At 41.4% G+C, this 27480-nt stretch overlaps 1 protein-coding gene across 10 annotated transcripts in view; it reads left to right on the top strand.

The window, feature by feature from the left end:
• LOC102955164 (signal-regulatory protein beta-1-like) overlaps positions 1-27480 on the top strand; it is a 52976-nt gene that overhangs the window by 14281 nt on the left and 11215 nt on the right. The window contains exons 1-2 of one of the 10 annotated variants that reach the window (XM_042980750.1): positions 17108-17248; positions 17440-17496. The exons of 7 other annotated variants lie outside the window; for them this stretch is intronic. In XM_042980750.1, the coding sequence (XP_042836684.1) occupies positions 17179-17248; positions 17440-17496 (127 nt within the window). In that variant the 5' untranslated portion in view covers positions 17108-17178. Of the gene's footprint in view, positions 1-2846; positions 2999-17107; positions 17249-17439; positions 17497-27480 lie in introns of those variants that run through there. 2 more of the 10 variants (XM_042980755.1, XM_042980754.1) reach the window with 2 other exon arrangements.

Raw genomic sequence — 27480 nt, 5'->3', positions numbered from 1 at the left:
TGCCCATTCCCTTTTGCCATTTCTTCACTTTTGTACAATGTCACGCAGGTTTATCGCGGGAAACCAGGAGACTACATAACCACCTGCTTTGCTATTGTGGCAAACACACATCCCAACCCAATGATCTTGGCACCCTGATCTCAGACTTCCAGCCTCCTTAACAGTGAGAAATAAGTTCCTGTTGTTCAAGGCATCTAGTTTACAGTGTTTTCTTCTAGTAGCCCAAGTCAAGTAAAATCTAGAAAAATTATGGACTTCGCTTAATAATAATGTACCAATATTGGTTCATTAAGTTATAACAGATATACCAGATTACTGTAAGACATTAATAAGAGGGGAAACTGTGTGCAGCTGTATATTGAAACTCTGTATGATTGTTCCAAGTTTTTTCTAAATGTAAAACTGTTTCACAAAATTGAGTCCAATAAAAAAAACTTTAACATCTTGTCCTCAGCTCTCTATCTTCCTTTTGCACCCCGTTGGGGGACACTGCAAGGAAATGAGTGGTGGGGGGATTTTGTGTTTATATCCAGGTTTTATCTCCCTTCAGGTCTGAGGTTTCTTCTCCTCCTTCCTCTGTCCTCTGCCACAGCTCACTCCAGAGCCAGGCACTCAGAGATCCCAGAAGGAGCTACTTCTCAGTCCCCCATGACGTTCATCCTAAACTTTTCCAAGTGGTAAAGCCCAGTTCATCCAGGTGTGCTCAGAGACCTCTAGGCCCCTGGATGAGTGGGGTAGTTCTAAGGACCTCAGTGGGGGTGGGGGATGGGGGTTTATCCATGTGCTGAGGTCAAGGAACAGAGTTGGAAGGGGCTCTGCAGAGCAAGGTGGATGTTGTGACGCACCAGGTCTCAGGAGGTGGCCCTGGGCTGTGACCCTCTTTGAGATGGCCTCAGCTGAGGAGAGCCACCTTGCCCCAGGTCATGCCTGGTAACCTGCCACATCCAGTGGCTCCTCAACATGGGATATAGAGGCCCAGCCCGCTCACCCCAGCTCAGGATAACTCTGAAATCACATCCTAGCACCAGATCACATAGGAGATCGGCTGAATCTTCATTGGGACCTCACGGCAGCTCAACTTCTTTTACACATTCCTACTCCCTTCTCCTCCCTTCCACACGTTCGGTCCTGAAAGTACTCCCTGAAAAGACCCGCCTGTTAATATTCATCTTAGTAACTGTTTCCCGTGTGGAACAAAGAGGTGGTCGTTGATACCAGTAAAGGTGGGAAGCCTTTTGACTCTAGGGGCCAAGGCAGTCATGGAAGGATGGACCGCATATCATATACCATACACTACAAGGCGTAGTCCATATACCATATACCTCATGCCATATACAATATACCATATGCTATACACCATTACCATTTACAAAATACCAAGCACTCTGACTATACAAGAGCAATGAGAAACCACAAAACTCCTTATGCAGGAAAGGGGTATAATCAGATCTGTGTCGTAGAAGACCACCTTGGATGAAGGAGAAGGCAGAGCTGACACCGGGCAAAACAAGATGGGGGTGGCCATTTAGGAAGTAATAGTTTTCATTTGGGCAAGAGATGATGGTGATGGAGAAACAGATTCCACAGGTGTTTAGGAGGTAAAACCAGCAGGGCCTCGAGCAGGCAGACAAGAGTGGACAAGTGAGGGTGTAGAGCATGGGTCCCTTCTTGGTTTGACCAAATGGGTAGAGGATGTGCCACATACTGAACATGGTGGAAGGGGAGAAGAGAATGTCTGAGAGCAGACTATGAACTCAGTTTGGGATGTTTGAGCCATACAAATGAAAATTTCAAAGTCAAAGGATGTATAGCTCAATCACCAAGAAGTGGATTCAGGATTGGGAGCTTGACTGCATCTGGCTGCAAAGCCAGTGCTCTTGACCATCAAGGCACTAAAAATCCCAGTCTCTGAAGAGTTTAGAGTATGATGGAAGGTGTGAAGTCTCCTGGACGTGGGGGGAAGGGAGAGATGCTGGCGACTGGGGGAAAGATTCTGTCCAACTCTCAGCAGGGGCATGGATAGCTTCACAGCATGGAATTCGTCCTTCCAGAAAAATGTGATACAATGGTGACATCACTGGTGGAGGGGAGTCTTGGCATCTCCTATAGGCAGTTTGGGCCTGCCTGGCATTCGCCTCTTCCTCCACCACCCCTCCTGGCCTTAACATCCTGTATATCCCTAAGAGGAGGCAGGGCTCACAAGGAAGCAGTAGCAAAATAGCCCTAGCCGTCAGTGCATGACTATGGGCTCATGGACATTAAAGGGTCACCAGCTGAGTGTGGACTTAGAAGAGTCCCCAAACACAACCTTGGTGCTTGGGTATAGCTCATTCCAGAGGTGAGAGAGACGGAGGCCAGCATGCTGGTTCCTTTCTCTTTCTGAGAGCATTTCTTGAATCCCTCCACTCCCTTCCTTCCGAGCTGGCCCAGGACCCAGAACAGACAGCAAAGGCAGCCCTCACCTTCCTGGGTGTGTTTCTAGGTATGTTGCTTTCCCTCTTGGAGAGTGTTCCCTGAGCCCCACCTTCTTGCGGTCTCTCCTCTAAAGCACAAACCATTGCCATGTCCAAAACTCTAACCTCTTCCCCACACCTTGTCTCTGAAGCCTCTAAAATTGGCAGGGCTGTGGGTTGGCGAGAACCTCAGATGGGACAAGGCTCAGAATGAGGCCAAGCCTGTGGGTGTCATGATCTTAACTCTGGAAACCCCAAACATTTCCAGTAGCAATTGTTCAGCTTGTAACCACCTTGTCTGCTCAACTGATAATCTCGAAGAAAAAGTGTTACAGTCCCATGGTCTTTCCTCTCATCACAATCCCCTTCCTCTGACATCACAGAAGCAGGGAGTGTCTTCTCTTCTCGAAGCACAGAGTCCCAGGCCTCTTCAGGACAACACTCAGACAGAGAAGGCTCCAAGGTCCACCATGATGTCTGTCCCTTCTTCCCTATGCTGCCCTTCTCTGCCATCCCTGCTGCTGACTCTGCTGCGGGATTCACAGGTGAGTGGGGTCTCAGGTATATTTGGTGGGGGTTCTTCCATGCCTCTTTACTGTTCTCCTTACCTGTTTCCCTAGAATTTCTTGGGGGAGGGTTTTCTCTTTCCCAGCCAGAAATTACAGAACTAAATTGGAATGGTCCTCAGCTCACAAAATCTCCCAGTGGTCACATCTGTTCCAGACCTTTTTGTTCAGATAATGGACACACCTCCCATGGTTACAGGGCTCAACACAGCACACCTGAGAGCTCTCATCCCTTAACCCCTAGGATACAATACCAAGAGTGAACCATATTGGAAATGTAAAACCTGAGTTTTACACTTATTACCACTACACAGACGCCACCTCTCAATGGAGAAAAACATGTTGGAAAACATGAAATTATGAAGCAAGGAAAGGATCCACAAATGCTTCACCCGAAGAGAATCACTGTTACAAATTGGCAGAGGTCTGTGTGCTCAGGGAACGTTAGATGGAAGTGGTCACTAGGTCTCACCAGGTAAGTGACGGGAGCTGAACCCCGCAGGTTCTGAGTAGTTCTCACTGAGAGTTCTGCTGAGTTCTCACTGAGTAGTTCTCACTGAGTAGTTCTGCCTTTGCTTGCTAAGCAAGCTGGTGAAGTCTCTTCCCTAAGGCCATTGATCTATCTGGGCAGAGGACTTGAGTTCTGATAGAGCAGATGGCTGCAGGGGGTTAGATCAGATGAAAGAGGAAACCAAGACCATTATCTTAGTAGAAGGAAGGAGGAATAAAGTTTGGATGTTTTAGGAATGAGTAATATATCTGAGACACTCAGGCCCAGTTAGCAAACTTTTAAAAATGAATTAATACCAATTTTATACAATCGTCTCCAGAAAACAGAGGAGGAAACATTTCCGTACTCATTTGATGAGGCCATTATTATTTCAATAGCAAAACCTCATAGACTGTACATAAAAAAAGAAAACTACCAACCAATATCTCCCATGATTCTAAATGCAAGAATTCTCAACCGAGTGTCGGCAAACAGAATTTCACAAAGTGTAAAGCTATGTATATGTGACTAAGTAGGATTTATCCTGGGCATACAAAGCTGTTCCAACATTTGAAAATCAATCATTCTAACCCATCACAACAACAGGCTGAAGAAGAAAAATTGCATGATGATAACAATTGATGCAGACAAAGTATTTGACAAATCCAACACCCATTAGTGATGAAAACTCTCAGCAAACTAGAAATAGGAGGGAATTTCCTCAACTTGATTAAAAGCATCTGCAAAAAACCCTACAGCCCTCAGAAGTGCCTAGGTGGCTCAGTTGGTTAAATTTTACACTCTTGATCTCAAATCTGGTCTTGACCTCAGGGTTGTCAGTTCAAGCCCTGAACTGGGCTCTGTGCTGGGGATGAAGCCAACATTAAAAACAAAACAAAACAAAACAAAACACCTCACTCTAAGCAACAAAAAAAGAACTAAATAAGCAAAGACACATGCCATGTTCATGGATAGAAAGACCCATATTGTTAGAATGCAAGTTCTTCACGATTTCATCTATGAATTAACTGTAATCCAGATAAAAATACCAGAAAACTATCTTATGAGTATTGACAAACGGATTCTAAAGTTTATATGGAGGCATTAAAGATCCGGAATAGCCACACAATGCTAGAGAAGAGCAAAGTCAGAAGTCTGACACCACTTGATTACAAGACTTACTAGAAATCTCCAGTTATTGAAACACTGCATTGGTGAGATAATAGTCACACAGATCCATGTAATAGAATGGAAAGCCCAGAAATAACACCCACATAAATACAGCAAAATGATCATTGGGGAAGGAGCAAAAGTAGCCGTTTCAACAGACGTTGCTGGGACAGTTGGACATCTGGACGTCCATATGTAAAAAAACTGAATCTAGACACAGATGTAACAGCCTTTATAAATATAATGGAAAACACAAAATTATAAAATACTTAGAAGCTATCATAGAAGAAAATCTAGATGATCTTTGATATGGAAATGACTTTTACTTATAAATAGACACCATATTTTAAAGCAGTTTTAGGTTCACACCAGAATGGAGCAGAAGGTACAGCTGATTTCTCATACTGCTCCCTGACCCCACACATCACAGCCTCTCCTATTATCAATATCCTTCACCAGAGTGGTACATATATTACAAACAATGAACCTGCACTGATATTTCATTAACATCCAAAGTCCATAGTTTTCAATACGGTTCACTCTTGGTATTGTATAGTCTATAAGTTTGGACTAATGTATAGCGATATCCTCCTTTATATATTATAGAGTATACAGTATTATATCTTGATGCCCTAGAAATCCTCTTTGTTCTATTTCTCTCTTCCCACCCTAACCCCTGACAATCACTGATGTATTTACTTACTGTGTCCATAGTTTTGCCTTTTCCAAAATGTCATATACTTGGCATCACGTAGTGTGCAGGCTTTATCCTTTCAATTAATAATGAGCATTTAAGGTTCTTCCATATCTTTTCAGAGCTTGACAGCTCATTTCTTCTAGCACTGGATAAGATCCCACTGTCTGAATGTACCACAATTTCCTTATCCATCCAACTACTGAAGGTCATCCTGGTTGCTTTCAAGCTTGGCAATTATAAATAAAGTTGCTACAAACTGTATTAAGGACAGTCTGTTCCGGGCCTCTTTTCTAGCCTCTCATAGCCTCAGATGGTCCTCAGACTAGTACATGCCATTCTCCCTGTGACTCACATCAACTTCCCTCTGTGCACGATAGAGCTGTGTCTGAAATCCTGGTTCACACGAACTATGAAAGAGTATGTGTTTTCTTAGATCATTAAGTCTGTGGCCATTTGTTATTCGGCAAGTTCCCTTGTTTATTATAGTGTCTGCCATGCTGCAGCCCATCCTCATATTAGGATGCAGAAGAAAGATACCCACCTGTTCTGTACACTGGTCCTCTTCCCCTCATCCTGTATGGCAACCCAATTTGTAATTGTCATCCTTCTGTGCCAGTACATGTCGCTAAAAGAGTATGTAATGAGACCCCCACCTTGAGCTAGAACCAGTCCCTCAGAACATCTTGGACCAAGACAAAGAACATGAGAAATGCTGCAAAGTTTCTTTCCAGGAAATTTCAGGTAAAGAGTTCCAGATGAATCAGGCTGAAGAGTTAATTGTCAGTCAGAGCTGGAGACATCGTTACCCTGGCCTGCAACGTGTCTGCTCACTCCCCAGCAGGGCCTGTCTTGTGGTCCAGGGAGAACGGGCCTACAGTTTCAATGGAAGTCACTTCCCCTAGTAAACCAAGTGGAAACACAGAGGTCAACCAAACAGACTATTCCATCTGCATCAGTGATTGTTGCCCAAGAATATGGGCACCTATTACTGTGTGAAGTTGATAAGAGGGCATCCTGATGTGGGGTATACGTCTAGTTCAGGCATCTATGTGTCTGTGAATGGTGAGTACACTCTGACAACCTCTATCCTTTTGGTTTATAAAACTAAATTTTTCAAAATCTGAAACATGTACCAAATCATCATAACACACTGGATACTGTGCCCCTTCATCCACAAACAACCCTGTAGGCTGGGATTCTATACATGGCTCTTCTGTCAGTCTGGGCCCTGTGCCCACTCTTGAATGAAGCCATGTGACAGACCATGCCCTTTATGATGACCCAACTACCAACATGAACACAGGGCCAGAAAAACTCCAAACTCAAAAGATATTCAAGTAGGTTAAATGCAACTACATGTGTGCACGGAATGATCCAAAAAGTTGTTAAACTGAGCCTACAAGTCTGTCTGGCCTTTCTGAGGTTTAGGGACAAACCTGAACTCAAGAATATGCATTGTATCTATTTTGGCCCGCTTCCTGACTCCAGACATAAGCCATAGACACTCCATATAATCCTCTGGATTTGGATGGAATCTCAACATGGGGAACCTCTCCAAATCCTAGTTCCTTCCTATGTAAAATCTCAGTATCTTGGAGTCATAAAGATGTAGAGTCTGTGAATCTTAAAATGTTAGAATTATCAAGTCATGGAGTGAGTCAACTGACTTGTAGGTTCTTAAATGGCATTTAATGTTCATCTTTGCATCTTTCATGGCCAAAGTGGAAAAAAAAAAGAGAGAGAGAGAGAGAGAGAGAGCAAGTTTTGGAGGCTTTCATCAAGCCCATTCATTCTTTCATCCATGCATTCCTCCATCCGACCATGCATCAAGCATGCATTCACTCAAAGCACACTCTCATTCAGCCATGCATTTACCTATGCAGGAATCTGTTCACAAGTACCTGGATCCTCCTCTGGGGCAGACCCTGGGCAGATGACCCATCGTCAAAGAATTCCCAGGCTCCCACAGTGGCCTTCCTATAGTGATTGTCTGCTTTCTCTGGGCTGTGTCAGTTCCCCCTACAGTGACAGTGTCCCAGTCTTCACCCTCCTCGGACTTGGTGGTTGTCACCTGCTTCGTGCAGAGATTCTATCCACAGAGTGTGCATCTCACCTGGACGGAGAACTGCCATACGATCAAGGGAGCTGAGCAACTCACATCCAAGCAGAATAGCGATGGGACCTACACCCTGGAAAGCTTGCATTTGGTGAACGTGTCAGGGCCGGGGTCCGAGCAGGTGCTCACCTGTAAGGTGCAGCACGAGACCCAACCTCCCATCCAGGCCAGCCTCATACTGTCTGCGGAAACACACGGCACATACAAGCCCATCGGAAGCTCAGGTAAGCCCACCTCCACTGCTCTGAGCAACTAGGTCACCTTTGTCTCCTGAGTGGAGTGAGGTATTTAAACTCACAGTGTCCCCTTTGCTGTGTCCTTCTGCCCATTGGTACTTAGGTCCCGAGATGCCTGCCTCATCTTTGTGGCATTCCTTCTGGGCTTCAAGGTGCTGCTGGCGATGAGTTTCATAGTCACCTACATCTGCAGGTGGCGGAGCCGGTAACAGGTGAGTTGGGGGCAGGTCTTAGTACATAAGAAGAGAGGTCATGGTCACCATCGTGGGCTGGCAAGAGGAGTCCAGGGTAAGGCCACTGTTTCACACTGTGCCTCCCAGGGGGATCTAGTCTCAAGAAAAGGCTGGAAATACTCTTGTTTTCTCCAAAGTTCTGTTGGAAATCTCAGAGGCTTCCAGCTCTCACCCATCCAGCAGTGCCCTGGGTTTGGAGGCTTTTAAATGAAGTCCCTTGGAATCCTGGGTGAGGGTCTGAGGTGGGGAGTTGGGATTAAAGTCAAAGTTTTGAGCCCCAAACTCCAAAGAGTGCCCCCATATACTATTATATAGGTCAGTTTTCATGGGACTGATTTTTGGAATGAATAAAGTATTGCTAAAATCTACTAATGGAGCCCATCGAGGGACTGGGAGGCTCTAGCTACTGGCAAAGATGAATGTGGGTGGGGTGGAGTTCAGAACCTCAGACAGAGGAGGTGGAGTGTAAGAGTAGGCACATCTGGTTTCTGATGTGCACCATGGATGTAGGCCTGTAGAGGGCCTGCCTCATAGAAGGTGCTCGATAAGTATTTGGGGAATTAATACAAGAATGAATAAATGAATGAATGAATGAATGAATGAATATTTCCCTACAGTTCCTGCATGAACTGCAATACATTGCCTCCCATCCTGTGCAAGAGGCTCACATAGGGGAGAACCTGCCCCCCACCCCCCGCCTTCCATCCTGGACATGCCCCCTTCCCCCCTTCAGAGCAGAGTCAAGGATGGACCCTGGTCTCAGGGACCCAGAGACCCTGATGCACTGAGCTTCACACTGGCCCTGCCTCTGCCCCAAAGACAATCAAGAGGGTCAAGAAAAGAAGGTTCCCATTCTGTCTGTGATCAGGAACAGCCCTTCATTTTCAGAGCACATTTTACTTTTCTTTTTTAAATGTTAATTCCAGTATAGTTAACATACAGTGTTATTATAGTTTCAGGTGTACAAAAATAGTATTCAGCAATTCTATACATTACTCAGTGTTCAAAATGTAAGTGAACTCCTAATCCCCTTGGTCTGCTTAACCCATCCCCCCACTTCCCCACTTACCTCCCCTCTGGTAACTATCAGTTTGTTCTCTATAGCTACGAGCCTGTTTTTTGGTTTGACTCTTTTTTTTTTTTTTACTTTTTTTTTGTCTATGCTTCTTTGATTCCACATGACTGAAAGAAAGCATGTGATGTTTGTCTTTCTCTGACTGACATTTATTTTAGTGATAGACTCCCTAACTCTAGCCATGCTGTTGCATATGGCAAAATTTCACTCTTTTTAACGGCTGAATAATATTCCATTGTATATATTGACCACCTTTTCTTTATTCGCTCATCTGTTGATGGACATTTGCTCTGCTTCCAATAATTTGGACAAGCACATTTTACTTTTATGCAGCGCTTTCTGCAAGGATGATGTGATTTTAACACCTATATATTTTGAAATCACTACATGGAATAAGCATATTTTGGTTCTGAAATTTATAAGAAATATACAAGACATCCTTGGTCCTACTACATTATCTTTGCAAAAATTAACATTTCGCTGTTATGGCCTTCTGTTGCTTTTAAAAACACTTACCTGAATTTGGTGTTTATCATTCTCAAATTTACTTTTATAATTTTACAGCATGTTATAAATCCTTAAGTGATATACAATGTAACTTTGCATATTTAAAATTCTATAAAGATGCTGTTGTACTATATACAGCACTCCAGAACTTTTCTTTTTTATGCTCAACACAGTGTGTGAGGTCTCTTCAAGAAGCTCCATTTTAGTAATTTTCCATGGCTCTATGGTTATGTATTATAGTAATATGCTACAACTTATGGATTCTTCTTAGGATTGTATCAAAGCTCTATCTGCTGTTTGGGTAATACAGCTTTGCAACAAGGGATTTTTTTTTTCCTCTATTTCCTTGGGCACACAATGGGAGAGTGCCTCTAGTTCCTCTGTTGTGGTCCACACAGCAGTAGTATTCTTACCATTTGCAAGCTTTAGTAATACAAAATAAAAGCTTTTAATTTTTGGTGAAGTTGTGCTCTTTCCATTTATACCTTTTATCCAACTTTACTTTTCTGAGCAATATGTGTGTGTGTCTGTGTGTGTTATGAATGAATGGTATGGATCTCATATGTTTTTTATTTTTAGGATAAATGATAGAGAACTTAATCAGCACAGCCATTTTGCCACATAACAAACACTCCATAAAGGTGTGATTCTTTTTATGAGGTATTATTGCCATTGGGCTACATGTCTATCTCTACATGTCCCTGCATTACCAACAATAGCCAAGCTATGGAGAAAGCCCAAATGCCCACCAACTGGTGAATGCATAAAGAAGATGTGGTATAAGCTTTCAACAAGTACAAAAAGATCGAGGTCATACCATGTATATTTCCAGAATACAATGCTTTGAAACTTGTAATCAAGTTCAAGAAAAAAATTGGAAAGACCACAAATACATGGAGGTTATACAACATCCTATTAAAGAATGAATGGGTTAACCAAGAAATTAAAGAGGAAGTTGAAAAGTACAAGGAAACCAAAGAAAATGAAAACAAGACAGGTCAAGACCTTTGGGACGTAACAGAGATGGTCATAAGAGGAAAGCATATTGCAATCCAGGCCATCCTAAAGAAGGAAGAAATGTCTCAAATACACAACCTAAACTTACACTCAAAAGAGCTGGAAAAAGAACAGCAAATAACATCCAAAAACATCAGAAAAGGGAAATAATAAAGATTACAGCAGAAATCAATGATACCGAATTTTTTTTTAAAAATGGTAGAACAGATCAACACAATGAGAAGCCGGTTCTTTGAAACAATTAACTAAACTGATAAACTCCTAGCCAGACTTATCAAGAAGGAATAGGAAAGGACCCCAATACATAAAATCATGAATGAAAGGAGAGATCACCATCAACACCACACAAATATAATTATAATAAAATATTATGAGCAATTATATGTCAACAAATTGGGTGATCTGAAAGAAATGGATAAATTCCTAGTAACATGTAAAATGACCACAACTGAAACAGGAAGAAATAGAAAATTTGAACACACCCATAACCAGTAAAGAAATTGAATCAGTAATCAAAAACCTTTCAACAAACAAGAGAACTGGGACAGATGGTTTCCCAGAGGAATTCTACCAGACATTTAAAAAAGATTTAATATCTATTCTTCTCAAACTGTTGCGAAAAAATAGAAATGGAAGAACTTCCACTCATTCTATGAGGCCAGCATTACCTTGTTTCCACAACCAGACAAAGACCCCACTAAAAAGGAGAATTACATCCAATGTTTCTGATGAAGATGGATGCAAAAATTCTCAACAAGATACCAGCAAATTAAATCCAACAATACATCAAAGAATTATTCCCCTGATCAAGTGGGAATGATTCCTGAAATGCAGGGCTGGTTTAATATCTGCAAATCAATCAACATGGTACACCACATTAATAAAAGAAAGGATAAGAACCACATGATCCTCTCAGTAGATGCAGAAAAAGCATTTGACAAAATACAGCATCCTTTCCTGATTAAAAAAAAAAAAAAAACCTCTGGAAAGTAGAGATAGAAGGAACATAACTCAACATCAATACGGCCATATATGAAAGACATATAGCTAATATCATCCCCAGCTGGGAAAACCTGAGAGCTTTCCCCCTAAGGTCAGGAACACGACAGGGATGTCCACTCTCACCACTGTGCTCAACACAATACTGGAAGTCCTAGCCTCACCAATCCGACAACAAAAAGAAATAAAAGGCAGATAAAGTGGCAAGGAAGAAGTCAAACTTTCACTCTTCACAGATGCCATCATAATCTACATGGAAAACCAAAAACACACCACCCAAAATTTGCTAGAACTGATACATAAATTCAGCAAAGTCACGGGATATAAATTCAACATACAGAAATCAGTTGCATTTCTATACACCAACAATGAAGCAGCAGAAAGAGAAATCAAGGAATCAATCCCATTTACAATTGCATCAAAAATCATAAGATACCTAGGAAAAAGCTAACCAAAGAGGTAAAGGATCTATATGCTGAAAATTATAGAATACTTATGAAAGAAATCGAAGAAGACATAAAGAAATGGAAAAACATTCCATTCTCATGGATTGGAAAAACAAATATTGTTAAAATGACTATACTCCTCAAAGCAGTCTACACATCCAATATAGTCCCTATCAAATAACACCAGCATTCTTCTCAGAGCTAGACCAAACAATTCTAAAATCTGTATGGAACCACAAAAGACCCCAAATAGACAAAGTAGTGTTGAAAAAGAAAACCAAAGCTGGAGGCAACACAATTCCAGACTTCAAGGTATCACAATGCTGTAATCATCAAGACAGTATGGTACTGGCCCGAAACAGACACATAGATCAATGGAACAGAATAGAGAACCCAGAAATGGACCCACGAATATATAGCCAACTAATCTTTGACAAAGCAGAAAAGAATACTCAGTGGAAAAAAGACAGTCTCTTCAGCAAGTGGTGCTGGGAAAACTAAAAGCGACATGCAGAAGAATGAACCTGGACCACTTTCTTACACCATGCACAAAAATAAACTCAAAATGGATGAAAGACCTAAGTGTAAGACAGAAAACCATCAAACTCCTGTAGGAGAAAACACACAGCAGTCTCTTTGGACTTGGCCACAACAACTTCTTACTTGACATGTCTCTGGGGCAAAGAAAACAAAAGCAAAAATGAACTATTGGGACCTTGTCAAGATAAAATGTTTCTGCACAGCAAAAAAAAAAAAAAAAAAAAAAGTCAACCAAACTAAAAGGCAACTGATGCAATAGGAGTAGATATTTGCAAGTGACATATCAGATAAAGGGTTAGTATTCAAAATCTATAAAGAACTCACCAAACTCCACACCCAAAAAAACAAATAATCCAGTGAAGAAATGGGAAGAAATATGAATAGACACTTTTCCAAAGAACACATCCAGATGACTAACAGACGCATGAAAAGATGCTCAACATCGCTCATCATCAGGGAAATACCAATCAAACCACAGTGAGACACCATCTCACATCTGTCAGAATGGCTAAAATTAACCAGTCAGGAAACAACAGATGTTGGCTAGGATGCAGAGAAAGAGGATCTCTTTTGTTTGCATTGTTGGTGGGAATGCAAGCTGGTGCAGCCACTCCGGAAAACAGTATGAAGTTTCCTCAAAAAGTTAAAAATAGAACTACCCTGCGACCCAGAAATTGCACTACTAGGTATTTATCCAAAGGATATAAAAATGCTGGTTTGAAGGGGCACATGCACCCCATTGTCTATAGCAGTGCTATCAATAATAGCCAAATTATGGAAATAACCCAAAGGTCCATCAACTTATGCATGGGTAAAGAAGATGTGGTATATATATACGATGGAAAATTACTTGGAAGCCAATAGAAGGAAATCTTGCCATTTGCAACAATGTAGATGGTAGAGTGTATTATGCTAAGCAAAATAAGTCAGTCAGAGAAACATAGGTGGAATTTTAAAAACACAACATAACATGGGGAAGGGAAGGAAAAATAAACTAAGTTGAAAACATAAAGGCAAACCATAAGAGATTCTTAAATATAGAGAACAAACTGAGGCTTGCTGGAGGGGATATGGGTGGGGGGTGGGCTAAATGGGCAATGGGCATTAAGGAGGGCACTCATTGGGATGAGCAATGGGTGTTGCATATAAGTGATGAATCGTTGAATTCTACTCCTGAACCCGATACTGCACTATGTGTTAACTAACTTGAACTTGAGTTAAAACAAAGAAAAATGTTTAAATTTACAGTTTAGCTTAGCTGTTAGTTTCCTAGCTCACCACAAACAGAATCAGTAGATTTATAAATGTTATTCAACATGGTCCTGCACTGTGAGGTTAGGTAACTCTTCAGCGCGGTCAGAGGCCTCCAATTCATAAACTGATTTTTTTTGTTTGCTTTAAATAAGAATAAATACATTCCTACTCAGGTTACCACGTATTCCTATATAGTACAGGTCTAGGGACAATATATGAAAAGTTCCAAACTCAATGATGATAACTTTTCTCATGCTTCTCTGGTTTTAAGGTGCTTATGAAATAGTTGAATTTTTTTTACAGAACAGTTTTAAATAAAATGAAACAAATACTAGTCAAACCTACCAGGAGTCAGATATGGAGCTAGTTACTATGATGTAAATAAACTTATGTGGTTCTTAGAGTTGTCTTTCTAGGTGGCTACATAAATTTCAGTGATCATTTAGTCCTGAGGGGACCACAGATAGGATTGAACAAGATTCTTAATTGTGATATACTGTGATTAAACACAGGGTTTTAATCACGTTACTTAGGGAATAAATACAGAGCAAGGAACTTGCTGTCAGCACAATGATAACTATCTGATTTGAGCCAAACACACGACTGAATCTATTTGTTTAGCTCTCTCAGATGTGTAAGTGCCACTTCTCCAGGGGTAATGTGGTTGCCTGCAACTGTCAAAGAGCCAATAGAGAAATATAGTGGTATAGCTTGGAAATTTCTCATCTGGCTGTGATGCTTTTGGGGAATAGAACTGTTCTTTGATTCATCTCTGTATCTGTTAATCTAGCATACAGTCTAGGTATAGAAGGAGTTCAGTAACTGCTTTTGAGTAATAAACTATTCAAGAATATTTATAATAACTATACAAAATATGAAAAGATTTTCTCCTCTATTCCTTCAACCTCTATTATTTCTGGGATTGATAAACTGGTAAGGAGCCTGTATTTGTGTTAAATCCTTCAAAATTTTAACAGGAACCCATGGGGGAGGGGAAGGAAAGGAAAAAAAAAGAAAAGAAAAGAGGTTAGAGCGGGAGAGAGCCAAAGCATAAGAGACTCTTAAAAACTGAGAACAAACTGAGGGCTGATGGGGGGTGGGAGGGTGGGGAGGGTGGGTGATGGGTATTGAGGAGGGCACCTGTTGGGATGAGCACTGGGTGTTGTATGGAAACCAATTTGACAATAAATTTCATATATTGAAAAAAAAATAAAATAAATCCTTCAATATCAATTTCAAAATACTTGATATAATAAATGAAAAATACAAGCATAAAAGATGCAGCATATATATGCCACACATACATACATACATACACAAAGGAATATTACCCAGTCATCAAAAAGGATGAAATCTTGCCATTTACAATGACATGGCTGGAACTAGGTATATTACGCTAGGCAAAAGAAGTCAGTCGGAGAAAGACAAATATCACATGATTTCACTCATATGTGAAATTTAAAAAACAAAACTGATGAACATATATGGGAGGAGAGAACAAAGAAAAAGAGAGAGGATGAAGCCATGAGAAACTCCTAATGACAGAGAACAAACTCAGGGTTGATGAAGGAAGGTAGGTTGGGGTGAGCTAGATGGGTTTTGGGTATTAAGGAAGACACTTGTTCTGATGAGCACTGGGGGTTAAATGTAATTAATGAATCACTGAATTCTACTCCTGAAACCAATCTTGCACTGTATGTTAACTAACAAAAATTTAAATAAAACTTTGGAAAAAAAAAACTACCCTGCCCTATAAGTCACAGGGATGAACATATAGCACAGGGAAATACAGTCAACAGTATTGGAATAACATTGTATGGTGACAGATGGTGACCACATTTACCATGGTGAGTGTTGCAAGATGCACAGAATCGTCAAATTAATTACTATGTTGTGCACCTAAAACTAATAGAGCACTGTATGTCAGTTTAATAATACTTTGTTTAAATATTAAAAAATAAAATTTTCCCTGGCATGAAAAACAAAAGAATTAGACCCATAAATAATACATTTTTGGCCAAGTGAGTTTTGTCAAAAGTGCCAAAGCAATTCAATGTGGAAAGGATAGTCTTTTCAACAAATGGTGTTGAAACAATATTCATGTTAAAAGAAGAGGAAGGAAAGAAGAGGAAGAAAAAGGAGGAGGAGGACGAGGAGAAGAAGGAGGGGGAGGAGGAGGGGGAGGAGGACAAGGACAAGGACAAGGATGAGGAGGACGAGGAGGACAAAGAAAAAAAAATGAGAAGGAGAAGGAGCAGGAGAAGAAGGGGAAGAACACGGAAGAGGAGGTGGAGAAGGAGAATCAAGACCGTCTCCTTATAACATACACAAAATTTGGTATTATCTAAAAATATATTAACTTATACAAACATTACTGTAGAATATACACAAAAATACTAAGACAAATTAATATGATCGGGTGGATCATAGACATACATTTAAAGCCTAAGACTGTAAAAATTCTATAAGAAACTGTAGGAAAAAACCCAAACCTAAATGTTAATGATCTTGGATTAGAACAGGCATTTTAAAGGGTGCCTGGGTGGCTCAGTCAGTTAAACGTCCGACTTTGGCTCAGGTCGGGATCTCTGTAGTTCGCGAGTTTGAGCCTCGCGTCGGGCTCCATGCTGACAGCTCAGAGCCTGAAGCCTGCTTCAGATTCTGTCTCCCTCTCTCACTGCTCCTCCCCTGCTCCCACTCTATCTCTCTCTCTCAAAAATAAATAAACATTAAATTTTTTTTTTTTTTTTAAAAAGAGGCATTTTGGGGCGCCTGGGTGGCTCAGTCGGTTGAGCGTCCGACTTCAGCTCAGGTCATGATCTCACAGTCTGTGAGTTCGAGCCCCGTGTCAGGCTCTGTGCTGACAGCTCAGAGCCTGGAGCCTGCTTTGGATTCTGTGTCTCCCTCTCTCTCTGCTCCTCCCCCACTTGCGATCTGTCTCTGTCTCAAAAATCAAAACATTAAAAAAATTCTTTTTAAAAAGAGGCATTTTAAGATAAGATGTGAAAAGCACAATTTATAAAAGAAAACATTGATCCATTTGACTTCAGTAATCTTTACACCCAATTTGGGGCCTCAAGATGAGGGGAGGGCCCACTGGAGGGGGGGGCAGAGGCCCCATGCAGAAGGGAAGCATTATTTCTACGGGGCTTCTCCACTCTCTCTGAAAAAGAGAAGAGGACCCCTCACCAAGTGAAGCCTTTTCTGCCTGACTTCTATTTCACAATCTAGAAGCAGACTGCTGCCTCACAGCCACGTCACCCCATCATAGGCACTTCCTCTTAATCATGGAAGGAGGCAGGGTTTCCTTTCTACAGAACAGAGGCCAATTCTCCCCAGCACACACATTTGCACACTGCAGAGTCCCCAGGCCTCCACAATGCCGGACCCTGCCTCCCGGCCCCACTCTCCTCCTTACCTGCTGCTGGCTCTGCTGTTGGGAGTTATAGGTAAGCATTGCCTTGGGTACAATCCCCTTTCCCTACCCCTTCAACCTCACCCATGTCCCTGGACATGAAGGGCCTCCAGGTAAGCACAGGTGTGCTACCCAGGGCTGCCACAGAAGATCAAGGACTGGGTGTCATCTGAGAGCAGGAAGTCGGGGATCTGAGCATTTCCTCTATGCATCCATCACCTACAGCTTGTTACCAGAGGCATCTAGACAGTGGAGGCTTCAATCTGTCACAAGGACAAGTCTGTAAGTATTAAATGATCTAATTCTCACAACACCCCTGCCTGATAGCTAGGACTGTACTCCCGATTGGCAGATGGAGAAACTCAGGCAGAGAGAGTTAATGGCCCAATGTCAGCTACCTAAGTCAGTGCATCTGCCGGGATTCACGTCCAGGCCATCCCGCTCCACAGTTCATTCTTTTCACCGTGTTATGCTGCTTGGCTTCTCGGTGGAGGCTAACTAAACAAACATCAGAAAATACAGAGAGGGAAACAGAAGAAGAGGCATCACTTAGCACACTCCGAGGTCTCCAGAGTTCCAGTTCTGCTGTGTGTCCTCCCAAACTTTGGTTAACGATGTGTTGGGTGATTCCTATGCGCCAAATCTTTTACTCGGCTTTTAACATGTATGACAATTTCATGGAATCCTCAAAGTGATCTGTATGCTAGCATGCTGGGCCACACTTCATGTATACTTGGGAATGCACTTGTGTATGTGTGTGTGTGTACATGTTTGGGCATGAGGAAGGGTGCACACGTGGGTATGGGATATCTGAAAACGCTTTCTTATCGATTTCCTCACGCCACGTCCACTCTACGTGAAATGCACAGTGAACAGATGTTTGGTTCCCTCTCAGCTCCTCACCCACTTTTTCTACTTCTCTAAAGTACTGCTCACCATCCACCAAGCTCTTAAGACAAGCAAACTTCTCTCTGGGTAGAAGGAGTAGAACTTTGTGCATTACTACCTTGGAGGTCCTCCATGCTGGACCGGAGTGGGGAGGAAAAGAGGGGGTCCAAGATACAGAGGATCCTGCCTGTATGATCTGCACCTGTAATTATATCCTGATCCCAACCATCTAGTGTCAGCTGATGCCTCCAGGCCTCAGGAAATCTCATGCGTAATCACTTTCCAATTTCCTGAGCACTCACCATGTTCCACACACACTTAGAAACGCTTGTGTCTGTTATGTCCTGTGAACTTTGCACGCAAGGTAAACGTTTTCGTCCCCCTGGCTTACAGATAAGAAAAAGGAAGCACAGAAAATCCAAGGTCACTCAGTAGTGAATGGTAGGGCTACAGTTGTTTTCTTTTTTAATTTTTAAATTTACATCCAAGTTAGTTAGCATATAGTGCAACAATGATTTCAGGAGTAGATTCCTTAATGTCCCCTTACCCATTTAGCCCATCCGCCATCCCTCAATCCCTCCAGCACCCTTATGTTTGTTCTCTATTTATGAGTCTCTTATGTTTTGTCCTCCTCCCTGTTTTTATATTGTTTTTGCTTCCCTTCCCTTATGTTCATCCGTTTTGTATCTTAAATTCCTCATGAGTGACGTCTTTCTCTAACTAGTTTCGCTTAGCATTGTACTCTCTAGTTCCATCCACATAGCTGCATATGGCAAGATTTCATTCTTTTTGATTGCCGAGTAATACTCTATTGTATGTATGTATATGTAATATGATATCTTCTTTATCCATTCATCTGCTGATGGACATTTGGGCTCTTTCCATACTTTGGCTATTGTTGATAGTGCTGTTATAAATTGGGGTGCATGTATCCCTTCGAAACAGCACACCTGTATCCCGTGGATAAATGCCTAGTAGTGCAATTGCTGGGTCGTAGGGTTGTTCTATTTTTAGTTTTTTGAGGAACCTCCATACTGTTTTCCAGAGTGGCTGCACCAGTTTGCATTCCCACCAGAAGTGCAAAAGAGGTCCTCTTTCTCCGCATCCTCGCCAACATCTGTTGTTGCCTGAGTTGTTAATGTTAGCCATTCTGACAGGTGTAAGGTGGTATCTCATTGTGGTTTTGATTTGTATTTCCCTGATGAGGAGTGATGTGGAGGATTTTTTCATGTGTCTGTTTGCCATCTGGATGTCTTCTTTGGAGAAGTGTCTATTCATGTCTTTTGCCCATTTCTTCACTGGATTATTTGGGGGTTTTTTTGGGTGTTGAGTTTGATAAGTTCTTTATAGATTTTGGATACTAACCCTTTACTTGATATGTCATTTGCAAATATCTTCTCCCATTCCGTCGGTTTCCTTTTAGTTTTGCTGATTGTTTCCTTCACTGTGCAGAAACTTTTTATTTTGATGAGGTCCCATAGTTCATTTTTGCTTTTGTTTCCCTTGCCTCTGGAGATGTATTGAGTAAGAAGTTGCTGTGGACGAGGTCAAAGAGGTTTTTGCTTGTTTTCTCCTCTGGGATTTTGAGGGCTTCCTGTCTTACATTCAGGTCTTTCATCCACTTTGAGTTAATTTTTGTGAATGGTTGTAAGAAAGTGGTCCAGGTTCATTTTTCTGCATGTTGCCGTCCAGTTTTCCCAGCACCATTTGCTGAAGTGACTGTATTCCATTGCATATTCTTTCCTGCTTTATCAAAGATTAGCTGGTCATACGTTTGTGGGTCCATTTCTGGGTTCTCTATTCTGTTCCATTGGTCTGTCTGTTTTTGTGCCAGTACCATACTGTCTTGATGATTACAGCTTTGTAATACATCTTGAAATCTGAGGTTGTGATGCCTCCAGCTTTGGTTTTCTTTTTCAGGATTGCTTTGGCTATTTGGGGTCATTCCTGGTTCCATCCAAATTTTAGGATTGTTTGTTCTAGCTCTGTGAAGACTGCTGGTGTTATTTTGATAGGGATTGCGGTAGGGCTATGGTTTGAACTCAGGCAGTCTGATTCTAGATCTCATGGGTCTAACCATTGCTCTTCTCAAACCCTATGGCCCCACATCAATCCCATGAGATTTCTGCAGATCTGCCAGTGGGTGTAGGGAAGGCGGGGCAGGGGGGGGGCGGGGGGTTGCAGTGTAAGGAAGAGCGTTTGTAGTTTCCTTCTCTCAGGCTCTTCTTCTTACTGGGCATATGCAAGTGACTGTTTCCCCCACGTCATCTTCGTTAGAAACTCAGTTTCTCATAATTTCCTGAGAAATTCTCCACTGAAAATGGACTTCATGTCTCAGACAGGGGTCGCACTGAGAAACTTGCACATTGAACAAATATTTACTAGACAACTACTTACTAGGTGTCAGAAGCTGCTATGAATTTAAGGCATACTGGTTATTAAAAGAAAAGTAGCTGCCCTCGACGCAGTTATATTGTAGCGGAAGAAAGGACAGGAAACAATAGACATACCAAATAAGTAAATAACAGTATATTAGAAAGTGGTGAGTGTGAGGAAAAAAACATGATAGTGCAGCTGGCTAAGATAATGAGAGACTCTTTAGGGTGGGATGTATTTAAAGAGGCAGCCTGGGTGGGCATCACTGAGAAGGGAGATTTGAGCAAGATTATGAGAAGGTGGGGGTGTGGGCCATGTGATCTTCTGGAAGAAAAGCCTTCCTGAACAGCATGGGAACAGCATGTGCACATGCCCTGACCCTCCCGCTCTGTTCAAGGATTTGGGCTTTTACTCTGAGTGAAACGGTTGCCATTGCAAAGTTTTGAAGACACAAGTGGCATGATGCGACATGAGTTTTAACTTATTCTAGGATTTGGTTGAGATTAGACTACCACAGGGCATACATAGAAGGAACTAGAGCATTCAAGAGCTTCCTGCATTCGTACAAACAAGGACATATGGTGTGCACCAGGACTGCAGCCAGGACAGAAAGGGGAAAGAGGTCAGATTGTGGGTGCATGCAGAAGGAGAGGCCACAGGATCTCCTGATACACAGGATTTGGGATGGAAAGAGAGGCTCCCGAGGGTTTGGACCTGAGCGTCTGGGAGAATAAAGGTGCCTCAGCTGAGATGTACAAGGACGTGTTGGAAACTGAGTTCAGTTTGGGACGAGTTAACTGTGAGAAGTTTACCTCTATCGAAGTAAAGTGGTGAGTGGCTGGTCAGACATACAAATCCAGAGTTCAAGGGCAAGGCCTGGGCCAGACATGGAAATATGAGGATTACAGATACACAGATGGCAGAGTTTACACCTCTCCCTGGCTCCTCTTGACCCTCTAATCCCTCTCACCTCCTCCCTCCCCTGTTCCTTCCATTTCCTTCCCCAAGATGCATGCCTATTTCTTCCCATTTGTCTTAGCAGTTCGGCTTCCTGACCCCAACTTTCCTCTCCAGACTTACAGATCAAACCACCTGATGCTCTTGGCACACCCAAGACTTGCCTGTGATAGCATGCACCCTCCTTAGGAGGCATGGTTGGTTTCAAATTGTGCTAAGCGCAGGCTTTTACCAGCTCACACTCTGTACGAGCGAACCACAACTTTTCTCCCTGAGTAGCTAAGAAATAGAAAAGAACACAGGATTGGGGCGCCTGGGTGGCGCAGTCGGTTAAGCGTCCGACTTCAGCCAGGTCACGATCTCGCGGTCCGTGAGTTCGAGCCCCGCGTCAGGCTCTGGGCTGATGGCTCGGAGCCTGGAGCCTGTTTCCGATTCTGTGTCTCCCTCTCTCTCTGCCCCTCCCCCGTTCATGCTCTGTCTCTCTCTGTCCCAAAAAAATAAAATAAAAAACGTTGAAAAAAAAAATTTAAAAAAAAATAAAAAATAAAAAAATAAAAATAAAAAAGAAAAGAACACAGGATGTATGTATGTGTGGTTTCCAGTAGCCCTCTCCTCTGATTTATATGCCTGCCTAGTTTTTAGGACACTTCAAAAGGAAGGAAATATTTTGTATTTCTCTATGTCTCGAGAGATTGGCTAGTCACTTAGGCAGTGAAATCCAACTGTAAAGTCTTGCACTTGAAGTGAAATGAATGCCCCCAAAATGACTGTGTCCCTTCAATGTATAACTCAATGTCCCGACATAGGCCACCTCCCACAACTCTTTTCAGAACATGGAAAAATTTGCAGACTACTATTTCTTTTGTTTAGGTGTTCCCATGGTGCTATGTCCTCCTTCAAGGACATGTTTCTCAAATCTACCAGTCCCTGGAACAATTTTCTTTGTCCTCGGGCCATTTAGTCCAACTCAAAGGCTCTACATGGCGCGATCACCTTCTTTGAAGCCATATTTCTAATTATGCTAAACTACACATCACATAAAATCTACCCTCTCACCATTTTTAAGGGTACAAGCCAGCGGCCTCACATACATTCACAAAGTTGGGAAGTCAGCACCACTGTGCGTTTCAGGAACTTTTTCAACAACCGAAGCAGACACTTTGCATCCATTAAACAAGAATTCTCCATTCCGTCTTCCCCCACAGCCACTGGTAACCTCTGTTCTTATACTTATAGATACTTTTTTGTATCTATGAATCTGTCTCTTCTAGGTGCTTCATGTAAGTGGAATCATTTATGTGTCCTTTTGTATGTGGCATATATCACGTAGAATGACATTTAAGTTCATCCATATCATAGTACATATCAGACTATTAAGACTGAATATAATTCCATTGTATATATCTATCAACATTTTGTGTATGCACTCATCTATGGATAGAAATGAGTTCTTTTTCTGGGGCACCAGAGTGGCTCAGTCAGTTAAGTGTCTGACTCTTGGTTTCGGCTCAGGTCATGATCTCATGGTTTTGTAGGTTCGAGGTCCATGACAGGCACTGTGCTGACAGTGTGGATTAGGATTCTGTTTTAGGATTCTGTGTGTGTCTCTCTCTCTGCCCCCCACCCCACTGGTGATTTCTCTGTCTTTCTCAAAATAAATAAACTTAAAAAAAAATGAGTTTTTTCTCCTTCCTTTCAGTTATTATGAATAATGCTATTATGAACATGGATGTACAAATGTCTGATTACATACCTGTAATTTGGTGGGTATTTACCCAAGATTGGAATATTTGGATCATATGGTAATTCTATATTTAAATTTTCATGAAAAAAACCACTGTTTCCACAGTGGCTGCACCATTTTATATTCCTACCAACCATGTACAAGAGTTTCAATTTCTACAGCTTACTCAATCCTTATTTTCTGATTTTTATTTTCTTGTATTTTGGTTTTGCTTTGTTGTGCTTGATAAAAGCCATTCTCAGGGATGAAGGGGTATCTCATTGTGGTTTGGATTTTCATTTTTCTAATGACTAGTGACGTTCAACATCTTTTCATGTGCTTACTCACCATTTGAATATCTTCTTTGAAGAAATGCCTATTCTAGTCCTAAGTCCTTTTTTTAATTGGGCTGTTCATTATTTAGTTGTTGAATTATAGTTCTTTATATATGCTGGCTATTAATCCTTTCTGAGACACATGCTTTGCAAATATTTTCTCCCATTCTGAGTTCTGTTTCACTTTTGATATTGTCCTTTGCTGCACAAAAGTTTTTTTTTTTTTTTTTTAAGTTTAAGTATTTATTTTAAGAGAGAGAGCATAGGAGCAGGGTAGGGACAGAGAGAGAGGGACAGAAAGACAATCTCAAGCAGGCTCCACATAGCCAGCACAGAACCCTATGTGGGGCTTGAATTCATGAATCATGGGATCATTTCCTGAGCTAGAATCAGACACATAACTGATTAGCTACCCAAGAGCCCCCACACAAAAGTTTTTAATTTTGACGAAGTCCAAGTCATATATATTTTTATTTTGTTATGTGCGCTTTTGGTTTCTATCCAAGAAATCATTGTCATATTGCCTACGTGGCTCAGTCGGTTAAGCATCTGACTTCAGCTCAGGTCATGACCTCGTGGTCTGTGAGTTCGAGCCCTGTCAGGTTCTGTGCTGACAGCTCAGAGCCTGGAGCCTGCTTCAGATTCTGTGTCTCCCTCGCTCTCTGCCCCTCCCCTGCTCAGGCTCTGGCTCTCTCTCTCTCTTTCTCAAAAATAAATAAACATTAAAAAATTAAATTAAAAAATTAAAGAAATCATTTCCAAACCCAACATCATAAATTCTGCCTACAGTTTTGTCTCTGAATTTTATTGATTTAGCTCTTATATTTAGGTCCCTTTACCCAATTTGAGCTTGTTTATCTATATAGAGTAAGGTGAGGGTTCAACTCCTTTGTTTGCATGTGGATATCCAGTTTTCCCAGCGTCTCATGTTGGAAAGATTACTCTTTCCCCCATTGAATGGTCTTGGCACTCTTGTTGAAAATCTTTTGACCATATATGTGAGGGTTTATTTTTAGGCTTTCTATTCTATTTCATTGCTCTATCCCTCTATTCTTTTCAGTACTATAGTACTCTAATTAATATACTATGTAGTAGGTTTTCAAATCAAGAAATGTGAGGTTTCCAACTACACTCTTTTCCAGGATTGTTTGGTGATCTTGGGTCCCTTGAGATTGCATATGAGTTCTAGAATGGGCTTTTCCATTTCTGCAAAAAAAAAAAAAAATGCCACGGGGGTTTTGATAACAATTGTATTGAATCTGTGGATCGCTTTAGGTAGTATTGACATCTTAACAATATGAAGTCTTCCAATGCACGAACAGAGGAAGTTTTTCCATTTATTTATGTCTTCCTTCATTTCTTTCAGCAAAAACATTTTACACGTTTTGGTGTACAAGTCTTTCATCCCCATGTGAGACTTTACTCCGAAGCATTTTATACTATTTGATGTTAGTGTAAGTGGAATTATTCTCTAATCCCTTTTGAATTGGTCACCACTCGCTTATAGAAATGCACTTGAGTTTTTAGTGTTGATGGGTTTTTTTTTTTTTTCCAAGATTTTCTTTAAATTCAAGTTAGTGAACATCTAGTGCAGTCTTGGCTTCAGGAGGAGAACCCAGGGATTCATCTCTTACATATGACACCCAATGCTCATCCCAAAAAGTTACCTCCTTACTGTCCATCACTCATTGAGCCCATCTCGCCAACCACCTCCCCTACAGCCACCCTCGGTTTGTTCTCTGTATTTAAGAGTGTCTTGTGGTTTGCCTCCCTGTTTTTATCTCATTTTTCCTTTCCTTCCCCTATGTTCATCTGTTGAGTTTCTCAAATTCCACATATGAGTGCACTCATTTGGTATCTGTCTTTGTCTGACTTATTCAGCTTGGCATTATATCCTCTAGTTCCATCCACGTTGTTCCAAATGGCAAGATTTCTTGCTTTTTCTGGCTGCATAGTATTCCATTGTATATACATACTACATCTTCTTTATCCATTCCTCAGTTGATGGACATTTGGGCTCTTTCCATAATTTGGCTATTGTTGATAGCGCTGCTATAAACATTGGAGTTCATGTGCCCCTTCAAATCAGCATTTTTGTATCCTTTGGACAAATATATAGTAGTGCAACTGCTGGCTCATAGGGTAGTTCTATGTTTAATTTTTTTTTATTTTTAATGTTTGTTTTCGAGAGAGAGAGTGAGCTTGAGCCAGGGGAGGGGCAGAGAGAGGGAGACACAGAATCTGAAGCAGGCTCCAGGCTCCGAGCTGTCAGCGCAGAGCCCGACACGGGGCTCGAACTCACGAACTGTGAGGTCATGACCTGAGCCGAAGTTGGACACTCAACCAACTGAGCTGCCCAGGCGCCCCTCTATGTTTAATTTTTTGAGGAACCTCCATACTGTTTGCCATGACGGCTGCACCAGTTTGCATTCCCACAAACAGTCCAGTGTTCCTCTGTGTTGTTTTCCTATTTGCATTTTATTTATCTCTACACTAGTGTTTTTTATTTCCTTCATTCTGCTACCTTCAGGTTTATTTTTCCTCTTCTTTTTCTGACTTCTCAAGGTCCATAGTTGTTAACTGAATTGTGATCTTTCCTCTCTTTAAATGTAGGCATTACAGCCATAAATTTCCCTTTAGAGCTGCTTTCACTGCAGATTGTAGGTTTGGGCAAGTTGTGTTTCCATTTTCATTCATCTCAAGGTGTTCTCTAAATTCCCTTGTGATTCCTTTTTGCTTAATTTTTGCTTTTTTTAAGAATGAGTTCTTTTATTGCTATAAATTTGAGAATATACTATTTCTTGTTCTGTTGTTGATTTCTAGTTTTATTTCACAAACTGTTTCACCAGTTCACTGCTTGAAAACTCCTTCTTCCAGATTCCAGTAAATTGCCTGCTTTTCAGCCTGTGTAGCAATGGCTCATACAGAAGTTTTTTTATAGTAACTGGTTTCTGTAATAGTCTGGGGATACATATGTGGTAGACAGAACAATGTCCCCCACAAAGAAGCCCGTTTTATAACACCTAGACCAGTGAATAGTTTTATATGCCAAAAAAGATTTTGCAGAAGTGATTAACTGGAGACTATTAAATGGGGAGATTATCTGAGATTATCAAAGTGGCCCAAATATATTCACAAGAGTCCTTATAAGAATGAGGTAGGGAAGTCAAAATTAAAGAAGGACAGGTGACAAGACAGGCAAGAATTTGGAGTGACTGGAAGATGTGAAACCGTGAGAAAAGGATTGTGGGCAGCTTCTAGAATTTGGAAAGACAAAAACCCTAACTCCAGAAGAAATGCAGCTCAGCTGACCCTTGATTTTAACTCAGCAACACCAATTCTGGACTTCTGACCTCAAGAATTGTAAGATAATAAACTTCTGTAGGTTTTGCCATTAAGTTTTAAATAATTCGTTATGGAGCACTTTGGTGGTTCAGTAGGTTAAACATCCAACTTCGGCTCAGGTCATGATTTCACGGTTTGTGAGTTTGAGCCCCACGTTGGACTCTGTGCTGACAGCTCAGAGCCTGAAGCCTGCTTCAGATTCTGTGTCTCCCTCGCTCTCTGCCCCTCCCCTGCTTGCACTCTGTCTCTCTCTCAAAAATAAACATTAAAAACCTAAAAAAATAATTTGTTGTAATAGCATTCAGAAACTAAAATAATATGATTATGATTCAGCAAAGTCACAGGGTACAAAATCAATGTACAGAAATTGGCTGCATTTTTATACACCAATAATGAAGCAACAGAAAGAGAAATACAGAAACTGATCCCATTTACAATTTCACCAAGAACCATAAAACACCTAGGAATAAACCTAACCAAAGATGTAAAAGATCTGTATGCTGAAAACTGTAGAAATCTTATGAAGGAAATTGAAGAAGACACAAAGTAATGGAAAAGCATTTTGTGCTCATGGATTGGAAGAATAAATATTGTTAAAATGTTAATACTACCCAAAGCAATCTACACATTCAATGCAATCCC

Source organism: Panthera tigris, chromosome A3 (assembly GCF_018350195.1).
Source record: "Panthera tigris isolate Pti1 chromosome A3, P.tigris_Pti1_mat1.1, whole genome shotgun sequence".
Lineage (NCBI taxonomy): Eukaryota > Metazoa > Chordata > Mammalia > Carnivora > Felidae > Panthera > Panthera tigris.
The sequence above is the reverse complement of the archived record's forward strand: the minus strand, read 5'-3'. Positions and strand labels throughout refer to the sequence as shown.